The sequence below is a fragment of the Clavelina lepadiformis genome, chromosome 5 (assembly GCF_947623445.1).
Source record: "Clavelina lepadiformis chromosome 5, kaClaLepa1.1, whole genome shotgun sequence".
NCBI classification, from domain to species: Eukaryota; Metazoa; Chordata; class Ascidiacea; order Aplousobranchia; family Clavelinidae; genus Clavelina; species Clavelina lepadiformis.
The window spans coordinates 21,265,522-21,275,941 of record NC_135244.1 but is presented as its reverse complement, the minus strand read 5'-3'; the positions used below and the strand labels follow the sequence as shown (position 1 = coordinate 21,275,941).

Below are 10,420 nucleotides of genomic sequence, written 5' to 3'. Positions count from 1 at the left end.
TTTGTATTTTCTCCAGTTTAGATAATGCAATGTTGCAAAGCTACGTATTTATCGTCGTTAAGCAGTTATTTAAACAAGGAATTCCAAAACCAACATATTGACGCAGATTGAAATATTTGAAGTAGCATTGTATTTTACCGTGTAATGTGATGGTACTTGATCAGGGTTTCATATAATAGAAGATGTAACGTGGCTTGTACGTAAAAATGCATTGTTTCTAGTATCTTTAATCACAATCGTAGTTCCAAGCCAACATGTGACGTAGTTAAATGTGTCAAGTGGTTTTCTGTACCGGTACAGAAAACGGCGGTACCATGAGCATTGCTTCGACAAAAAAATTAATCATATGATGGCTTTGTTATAAAATTTAGTGCCTCCACTAAGCATCGATTCTTTATCAAGGTCAGTTCAGACTACTAATCTGTGACGTCAGTATGCGTCATTGGCATACTGTGAATGACCAACAAAATAGTAGCCTAGTAGGCTATTTCAGGAATTCGTTTGGAATAGGAGTTTATTGCCTGCAGACGCCTTGAAAGATATGTCGTGAATGAGCAGCAATTATATTGATGAAAATCAAAGTTTCTGTTTTATTACGTCACCAATAAATAGATATCAGCATTCCACTATATCGTTTATAAACATTCGTTATAAAGTATAGACGCTAAACTGTAATAAGATATTCCACCGTAATATTTACAAACTTTCGACAATTATTAAACCAAGTAACAAACATAAAATCAGCAACGTTCACGCAATTGTCATAAAGATCGTGATCATCATCATCATCATCATTGTCATAAAAATCATGATCATCATCATCATTGTCATCAAAATAATGAGCATTTCATGCAAGAATTCCATTCAGTGACAAAACGTTAGACATGGAGACAATGAAAGGAAATATTTGTAAAATGTTGACAAAGTTACTTAACAAGAGATCTGTCGCATCGCTTGTCCATGTTCTCTGGGTCGCAAGGCATTGGGAACCTATCAGGATCAATCTTGTTCATATCTCGCACCAGGAAACTGAGCGCGTGCTTGCAAGAGCCTAGTGGGGAATTCCAGTAATGACATGTTTGAGAATGATCTATTAAAGCGTCTTTACAGGTGCATTCGTATTTAATTATGAAGTTGTTGAAAATTAGCTTTGCATTGCAATTGATATGCGCTTCGGCGTAATCCACCTGCATGTGACAAAAAAATGCGTTTTTTAGCGTGAGTTTTGTTAGTTTATACTGAAGTACCGTGCAATTCACATTAACTTTGACTCGCCTTTAACGTAGTGAAAGGAATTACGCTTAGGTCATCCATTAAAGATTTCCATGATATGCAACCTGATAAATAAAAATCAAAAAATATAAATCTATGATTAAAAGTGTTGCAAAACATTAGCCTACTTAAGTGCTTTAGATATTGTTTAATATTTTTTGCATTTATACAATTTTTAATCATATTCTAAGCGTACAGCGTGGAGGTGTAGATGTCCAATGATTTGATTTATTGCATGAAGTGTAACTTTTTCCCTGTGAAATAAAAACTTATTTAAAGTTTGTTAACAAAAGTTATATTACAAAGGTTTTTATTTCCGTCTTTTCGATTTGCGATGATTTGCTATAACAGAAAGGTCTTAATCTTCAGCAAGATGTGAGGCAATATTTTGTCAAACTAACTTCAATTATTTTGTCTCCAGTGCACGCAAAAGTGCAAGTTGATCCTACTTTGTTGTCGTTGCTGCATTTTATTTCCATGTCATCTGGCAAAGACAATGACGGGCAATCTACAGTGAGAATATTGCCACTAATCATGCTGAAAACTGGAACTTTTTTACGGTTTGTTTGTCTTATTTCTGTATGAAACCTTTCTTGTTTCAAAACGTTTCCGTGAAATTTGAAAGATTTTGTCGTATTTTGGCTGACAATTTTAATAGCTACATTATATGGAACAGCATTCGGCTGGTCACTTTATCGAATAATTGTTTAATATTTATTGATTAATCGATTAATTGATTGATACCTTAGTTTTGAAACTTTTTAGGTCTTACTTATTCTCTTTCTACCTTTCATGTATCTTACCTCTTATCGTACAATAAGGAATTTCCGACGACCAAAGGTTAGAATTGTTGCACACCGAGTGAGCACCACCCTGTTAACGTAGACCAGTTGTCATTTAATACTTGTCTTTGCTTTAACAACAAGGTTTAAATGGCTTTATTATTCATGTTGAATGGATTTGAACATGATTTGAAACGATTCAGCAGCAAATCATGCACTTACATAAAGTTTTTTGCCGTTTGTGCATGCAAAGTAGCAAACTGATTCCATCTTGTTGGCGTTCGTGCATTGCACATTGAGTCCGTCGGTTAAATTTAACATCGGGCAACGTTCTGTGACTAAACACGAATTTGTAGATAACAGAATCAAATTTATGGTTATAGATTTTGTAGAACAGAAGCTTACATGGACAAACGTTACGGTCAATAACAATAACTATCATTGCTTTTATTTTTCAATACCAGCATACAATAATCGAAAGATGTTTTTCTGCTATAAGTGTCACTTGCCTTTTAGACCGCTACGATATGAAATTGAAGTAAAAACGGCTGACAAAGAAGCCACAGCCAAAAAGAGAAGAATCCCTCCAATTATTATTAGACCTTTCTTATGCTGAAATGGTCCTGATAAAACTATTTGTTTAGGCTCTCTATAAAGTGTACAGTATTTAAACCTAAGTTATAGCAAATATGACAGTGTCGTCGTACCTTTCCATGCAAGACTAACTCCACGACAACCGATTTCAGAACATCGAATCGTATTAATGAATTTACGGTAACATTCAAATTGGTCGGAATCTTTTGAAACAAAATTTGATGTCAGCTTCTAACAAATAATTATATAGAAAGAAAATGTAATATAACAAATATTTATAGAAAAATACAAAGTTGGCGAGTGAATTGCATTTTCTGTGATAAGAACGTTACTGGATCGAGATAAAGAAAATTTATCGTCATAACTGAACGGGCAAAACCTGACAGAAGTCGTTCATCGTCGCTTGATTCGAATTGTGTTCTTGGGGTTTTCACAACATTTTCGCTGTGTCCATGGGAGTAAATTTCTTCCTGTTGCTTCTTATTGCGTGGTAGCTGAATCAGTTCTATTGGTTCCGTTTGAGCCATCACTCAGGACTGTTCATTTACTTTTTAGACTAGAGTTTTTTTTCAATTGAACTGCTGATCAAAGAAAACTTAATTTAAGCCTGTCCTAGAAACTTTCAAGAAACAATCTCACTGATATTCCGTTCAATAATTTTCTTTTGTTATATTTGACGTTCTGTGAACGGTCTAACTCAATTGAAGCGAGATAAAAACGTTTCACGAGCTTACATTTTGAGGCGCGTTTGAATTATTTTGCAGGGAAACGTAAATTAAGATGCAATCTGATAGACCTTTCTGTTATTCGGTTAGTTCCAGTCTGTTGCTTTTGTTTGAAGCTTTGTAGTTGGTGAATGAGTCGAAACAAGTGCAACGCTGTTGTCTTTTAAAATCACCAAAATTTCCCCAGGCTGTTGTTCCACCTCTTTTAAAAGGTTTCGTTATTTCCAGTTCCTATTTTATTCGAAACAAAAGATTAACAAATATTTTATAGGGTAGTTTTTCTTTTTGGTCTTATCTTTGCAAACAAAGAGAATTTGAATAAATTGCATGAGCTTCTTGCATGCTAAACATCAGCCAATTTTTGTTGTTAATTTTGCTGTTGTGACAATGCTGTTAACATTTCACTGTTTTGTGGAATCTTCAGTCATTCGCCCTTTATCATTGTGTACAAACATCGACGGAATAAAAATTTTGTTTTTTGATTAATTGTTGGACTTTTAATCTATCATTCTTGACAAAGGTCCCTTTCGGAAAAAAATTAACGTTTGGATTAAAATAAAATTTTACGGATTTTATTATTCGAAGTTAGGTCGTATTCCTTTTACGTAATAAGATATTGTTTCACATGTTTGTCACGTGTCAGGTTTGATACAAATCGCCCAATAGAGACATATAAGAAATTGATTTTGTATGCACGAGAGATGTGGTTCAAAAGTTATGTAGATGATGATAAAGATTTGGTTTAGTGATTAACAGCATTAACGGAAACAACAGAGCAAGAAAAATTTGACTTCGTTTAAATTTGACGATTGACGACTGAATGCGAGATTTAACTCTGACGTAAAAAACCGCTGAAAACCCCTTTATTGAAAATCTAACGACGTCACACTCGAGCTTCATTCAATAACAGGTCAACTGAAAACAATTTGAACAAAAACGCACTGGTTCAAGTTTCGCGTTGCAGCGGGTGTTTTATCTTGTCACATTTTTAGCTAAATCTTTTCTCGAAATTTGTCACCGGATTGTTGTTGTAAACACGTTCATTTGCCTTGTTCGGCTCACTGTGTAGCCTACGACTGAAAGCAAAATACATTGTTTACTGAGATATATTTGATTGGAATAGTTTGACTGGCTACGTTTATCTGTCAGCAGATAACGATTTTGATACTGTTGGATGGACTATAAAGACCAGCATAAGTGAGTTAATATCAGGTCATATTCATTAACAAGTGCTATTATATAAGCGCCCTCTATTTTAGATGATAGGTACAAACATAGACAACATACAGTAGACATAAGTATTTCAAATGTTAACAAAAAAAGAAAGTCTTCATGAAGCATCGACTCTTCGTACAAGTTCAGACACGAGCGATCTTTTAGGCTGTGGGAGCTACGCAACAGTACGAAGATGTTATTGTGAAAAGATTCGTAAAACGGTCGCTGTAAAGTGTTATCACCTTAAACCAATCAACGGTGATCCGAACAAAGCTTTGCAAAAGTAAGCGCGTAAAGTATAAGTAAGACTATAGCATAAAACTAAAATTAAATGCTTGAAAGGAATTATGTTACAAGCGTTAAGCTATATGTTGTGTAACAAAAATCTGTTAATCTCATCTGCACATAGCGTTGAAAGGGAAACAGAGGTACTAAGGCGACTGAATCATCCAAACATCGTCAGTTATATCGGCTTTACGCAATGGGATCATTGCCATGGAATTATCCTGGAATATCCAAGTGCAGGCACTTTGGACAACTTGTTGGCCGACACTAGGATAGTCATACCTTGGCTACCCCGACTTAAATTTTCCTGTGAAATAGCTGACGGTCTCTTTTATTTGCACGATCACGATCCAAAGAGAGCTTACATCCACAGTGACTTGAAACCGCAGAACATTCTTCTGTCAGAGGAACTGGATATAAAAATAGTCGACTTTGGCTCCACTCACGTCTCTTCAAAGCACAACGCGACAACCGATTCTTTGTTCCTCTCACACACGACACAGCATACAGAGTTATATTCAGCGCCTGAAGTTTTGAAGAATCCAAACGCTAAAAGAGATCCTTCATCTGATGTGTACAGGTTTGTTACAGTTCATCTTAAGTTTATCACGATTATATGATATCTATATACCCGTTCCACAATCGCACGTTTAGATTGAAAGTAAAGTGTTATGGGTGGGATTTTGTAGTTTTTTATGCTTTCTATTATTTTCACAGCTTTGGAATCGTTTTGTTTAATATCATCACAAGAACTAATGGATTTGGTGGCAATCCATCTGCAGCCATTGTTGAGCTCATTAAATCTCGGGGACAAAAACCTAACCTGAGAAAAGTGGACGAAATTGACTTGGCGCTGAAGCAAGGAGAAAACGAAATAAACTTGGAGATCTTTAAGGATTTGAAAATGTGGATGGAAAAATGCTACGATTTTATTCCAGAAAAACGTCCATTTATGAGACAGAGTATAGCATAAGCATATATTAGCAATTAGTAGACCAAAAACATTTCTTTATATAACTTTCAAAAGTCCTAATGACACTCAAAAGAAAATTGTGCAAACGTTTCTGTTTTATCCAGTAAAAGAAAAACTACACGAGAGACTGATGCTGATACAAGAAACCACGACAATATCTCACAACAACGAAATTCGAGATTTCAAGAAAAACGCTTTAAAAAGTTTAGACGCACCATCAAGCTGCATTAAGGTTGGTTTGGACTCATTCGAGCATCCGTTTGAAAAAGTTCTTCTTTCATGTCCAGGTATACCAACCAGTCTTGTTATATGCGGTATTACTACATGATTACAGAAGTGGTATTATAAAAGAGTTAGAAAAAGCGTTCACTTGTGCATTTTGAAAGATAAACTTAAAATTAATTGTGGCCATACCAGTTTGTGCGCCACTATTTACACGTTGGTACTGTCTGACAAAGCCATATTTAAACAACAGAATTCCTGAACGCATTATAGATTGATTACGTTCATCATTTCTTACTTACAATTGCAATTCACCAACAATATAACTCTCAGGGTATGTAACCACATCAGTTGACGACGCCTCGACTGACAATGGGCAAATACAACTTATCCAGCTCCCACGTGAAGATAACCAGCAGATAGAAATTGATTGCCCACCGAACAAGGAATATTCATTGAACAACGCAGAGGAACCATCCTTGCCAGATGACGATCAACGACTGTTGTCAGGTTTTAACATTTTGATAAACTTGAAAACCAATTATAAACATCAGTTTGCTTCAACTAACTGAACTCAGACCCATATTGTAGTTAATCATATTCAAATAATTTTCATTCGAATCAAGTTTTATCAAAATTTCGGTTGACATAGATGCGGAAATGAAAGGCGGCAGAAACATTTTTGGAACTAGTAAATGTCCTGACATCTTTTGTCGTGGAATTTATAATAAATGGAAAGGTAGGAGTTGAAGCGTTTTCAAGAGTATTTATGTTTTATCATCTTCCCATGCTATTTTATACAACACGTTACACTTCACGTTTCAATGCGCAATATTTTTTTCTAGAATTTTCTGGCCTTCAAAGATGGTTTATTATCGGGGTGCCATTGTTTCTTCTAGTCGCTGCTGCTATGATACCAATTTTCATTTCAAATTCGCACGGTATCGTTATATTCAACCAAGCAAACAATATTTAACATCTTACACTGCTATCCTTAATGATAGTTTTTCATTTCATTTGTTCACAGAATGCCCAACTTTGAACCTAACCCAAGGGCTAAAACTGAAATGTGTAAATGGATACAAGACTGGATCTGTTTGTGACTTTGCTTGCACCGGCAACGCACTACTTCAAGTAAGGAAGCGTATTCAGTGAGCTATGTTGTTTGAAATAATTTAACTTACTAGATGTGACAAAAACTAATGACGTTACGTCATATTTTTAACAGGGTGTTAGCGAAATAACATGCGAAGGAAGTAATCTTTGGTCTTCCGGAATTCCTAGCTGCAAAAGGAAAGGTAAGGCGCGATGCTGACCGCAAAAAATCTCAGGTCAGCAAGCTATTAAACTACAGTTATATGTTTTAGATTAAAAAGTTTACTTAAGTTTATCTTATTAAATCAACAGTAACATCAGTTCTATTGGCATACATAAACAAAGCAGCAAAATTTAAACACATACTTTCGTAAAATAGATATCGTGACCGAATTAAACCTGAAAAAATATAACATAGTTTGCATTAACGTAAAACAAATGCGATTTTTTATCATAATTTTTTACCTTTATCACAGAATGTTCTGTAATAACTTTGCCAGACGACATGGAAATGAAATGCAGCGACGATAACAAAGTTGGATCAATTTGCAATTTTTCATGCACTGGAGATAAAATAATTGAGGTATATGACCACAGCTATGGTTCCAATCTTAGAATATTATGTGTAACGAAACCGAATTTCTAGTAATAAGATTTTTACGGTTATACAAAACCACAAAAATTTCAAAATAACTTGTTCTTTAACAGGGTTCAAGCAAAACTAGATGTAATGAAACAAGTCTTTGGTCAACAAGAACTCCAACTTGTAAAAAAGGTAAACTTTAACAAAATGTGCACGAAATAGCAAAAACCTTATAAGCTCAAACCAGTAAATAGTTACCGCTTATTACGTAAATTTTCAAAATAAATCTATCTTGGCTTCTTTTTTCAGGTTGCATATCATGGAGACCTTTTATCCACAGATTTGATGTAAATCCTTACGTGTCATTCAACGTGAGTTAAAACACTTTTATATCCATTTAAAAACAGTCATTATCATAGACTTATGTGGTTTTGACAACACGCTTTTACTGTGGTTTATCAAACGCAGGTGAAGTACTACGAAGCAAATATAAAATGTAGATCCTCACTGAGATTGGTCAATTTGCAATTTGTTTCTTACTGTGAGTGCCGGGATCTTTTATCGGATAATCTTTACATTTGCCATTTCTGGGCTTCCCCCAGCGGATCTTGCGAACATACGCTCAGCTACCTGGTGCGAGAAATGAACAGGATTGATCCCAGCAGATATCCAATGCCTTGTGACCCAGAAAGCATGCATAAGAAATGTGATAATTCCTAAATTTATTGCTTTGCAAAAGTTTGAATTTTTTACCGCTTTGGGACATTCCATGCGATTTTTACCTCTCTTAGATAATATGAAAGTAGTATAGTCTTGACGCCTCAGGAGTCCCCCCTCCATTTTACCTCCATTTTACCTCCATTTTATGTCGGTGCCGGCGCACCAGCGCCATCCGCCGGTCGAGTTTTTCAAATGTATGAATTTTTGTGACATCAGAAACTTGAATATCTTTTATGTAATGAAAAAGTTAGTTACATCATAGTTTCAAAAGCGTAATACCGTGTATTGCACTACGCATACAAGAATAGTGAAATGGTGAAACTTATGATTGCTAAAGTGAAATATCGGTTTTTTGTGGATATACAAGTAATGAAAGAATCAGTCATGTCATAGTGTATGGTAGAAAAGAAAAGTGATGTCATAGTGATACGTATTATTTCTAAAGGGTGAACATCTTTGGTGAATATCGAATGAAAAGTTAGTTACGTCATAGTTTCAGAAGCATAATACCATGTGAACCAATTGGATTCATCTAGAGAATGTGAACATTAACAAGTCCTGACTTACCCGCGTAATCTATCCTAATTTGTTTTAGTTTTGTTAAAATTTTGACAAAATTTTAACAGTTTATGGTGTAAACACGATAAACCGTGACACATTTCATATTAATTTATGTCGGTTCTACACTTTTTCCTTATGGTTTTAACGTTTAAATTGTTAAATATATAACACAAAGATTATAAAATGTATCAAACCAAATAGTGTTTAGGAAAAATATCTTTATTGTTAATGAGTTTTAACATGTTGAAGTATTTCAGTTTGTACTTTGGTAAATAGAATTTGCTAATTTTACAAAATTTTAACATTTTATGGTGTAAATACGATAAACCGTGAAACTTTTCATATTGATTTATGTCTGTTTTATACTTTTTCCTTAGATTTAACGTTTAAATTACACAGAATAAAAAGATTATAAATTGTTTCATACCAAACAGTGTTGGTTACCACAAGAACTTCACTATAACTAATTGATTGATAGAATTTTGTAATTTGACAAAATTTTAACGCTTTGTGGATATAATACGACAAACCATGACACGTTTCATATTGATTTATGCCTATTCTACAATTTTTTCTTGGATTTAACGTATTACACAGAATACAAATATTATAAAATGTATCATACCAAACAGTGTTTAGGAAATATACGTTTATTTTCAATGAGTTGTAACGTATTGAAGTATGTCATTTTTTCACTTTGGTGTATAGAATTTGTTAATTTGATAAAATTTTAACATTTTACGGTGTAAACACGATAAACCATGAAACTTTTCATATTCATTTAGGATTTGATTTGACAAAATTTTAACACCAAAGATTATAAAATGTATCATACCAAATATTATTTAGGAAAAATATGTTTATTTTAATGATTTTTGTTAAAACGCAACTTATAAGCTAAGTTGACTTAGGAAAAATGAGTAGAAATCATTTCTTTCGGTTTGAATGCATTCTTTTCTTAAGAAAGTCGAGAATGTATGAATATGATCAGTGGAATAAGTTTAAATGACTTAAATATTTCAACCATAGTAAGAAAAATTTGTATAGTTTTTTCTATACCTAACGAAACACAGCCTTAGTTTTATTCCATATGCTTTAAGATTTCTTCGCATTAACCAATTACACGTGTTCAGTATAGATTTATATCTCAAACTCTATTATTTTATCATATAGTTTACAGAGAAATCGAATGTCATTGTGATTCTTGCTGTGTCTTTTTAAGTTATAGATATAGAATATAATAAATTGTTTATCATAAACATTAAATTGATACGTAACACAAGGCATTTCTCTAAGCAACCTATCATATATAAATATAGACTGTTCTAGCATAGTAATATAGAATAGAAGTAATAGTGTCACGAGATTATTTTATGCACCTGTTTTGTAGACA

The 10,420-nt window shown here is 33.8% G+C and overlaps 2 protein-coding genes across 2 annotated transcripts; one reads left to right on the top strand and one right to left on the bottom strand.

The window, feature by feature from the left end:
- Positions 1–496: 496 nt before the first annotated feature.
- Positions 497–3,302, bottom strand: LOC143460457 (sushi-repeat-containing protein SRPX-like). Its single transcript, XM_076957953.1, has 9 exons — positions 3,028–3,302; positions 2,762–2,851; positions 2,564–2,677; positions 2,277–2,392; positions 2,076–2,145; positions 1,674–1,780; positions 1,469–1,526; positions 1,276–1,337; positions 497–1,187 (listed from the first exon to the last, which is right to left on the bottom strand). The coding sequence occupies exons 1-9, from the start codon at positions 3,173–3,175 to the stop codon at positions 927–929; spliced, it is 1,026 nt and encodes a 341-aa protein (XP_076814068.1). The 5' UTR covers positions 3,176–3,302; the 3' UTR covers positions 497–926.
- A 1,334-nt stretch (positions 3,303–4,636) lies between these two features.
- On the top strand, positions 4,637–9,157 carry LOC143460455 (uncharacterized). Its single transcript, XM_076957948.1, has 13 exons — positions 4,637–4,871; positions 4,998–5,453; positions 5,591–5,835; positions 5,951–6,133; positions 6,402–6,578; positions 6,721–6,807; positions 6,914–7,009; positions 7,096–7,202; positions 7,297–7,366; positions 7,640–7,746; positions 7,872–7,938; positions 8,056–8,117; positions 8,215–9,157. The coding sequence occupies exons 1-13, from the start codon at positions 4,681–4,683 to the stop codon at positions 8,464–8,466; spliced, it is 2,100 nt and encodes a 699-aa protein (XP_076814063.1). The 5' UTR covers positions 4,637–4,680; the 3' UTR covers positions 8,467–9,157.
- The last annotated feature ends 1,263 nt before the right edge of the window (positions 9,158–10,420 follow it).

Excerpts from the sequence above, each read along its gene's own strand:
- LOC143460457 (XM_076957953.1), bottom strand. The coding sequence starts at position 3,175 with ATGGCTCAAACGGAACCAATAGAACTGATTCAGCTACCACGCAATAAG. Across the intron at positions 2,852-3,027 it reads CGATGAACGACTTCTGTCAG|ATTCCGACCAATTTGAATGT; the intron begins GTTTTGCCCGTT and ends TTGTTTCAAAAG. Across the intron at positions 1,527-1,673 it reads CTGGAGACAAAATAATTGAA|GGAAAAAGTTACACTTCATG; the intron begins GTTAGTTTGACA and ends TTTATTTCACAG.
- LOC143460455 (XM_076957948.1), top strand. The coding sequence starts at position 4,681 with ATGTTAACAAAAAAAGAAAGTCTTCATGAAGCATCGACTCTTCGTACA. Across the intron at positions 6,808-6,913 it reads AATTTATAATAAATGGAAAG|AATTTTCTGGCCTTCAAAGA; the intron begins GTAGGAGTTGAA and ends ATTTTTTTCTAG. Across the intron at positions 7,747-7,871 it reads CTGGAGATAAAATAATTGAG|GGTTCAAGCAAAACTAGATG; the intron begins GTATATGACCAC and ends GTTCTTTAACAG.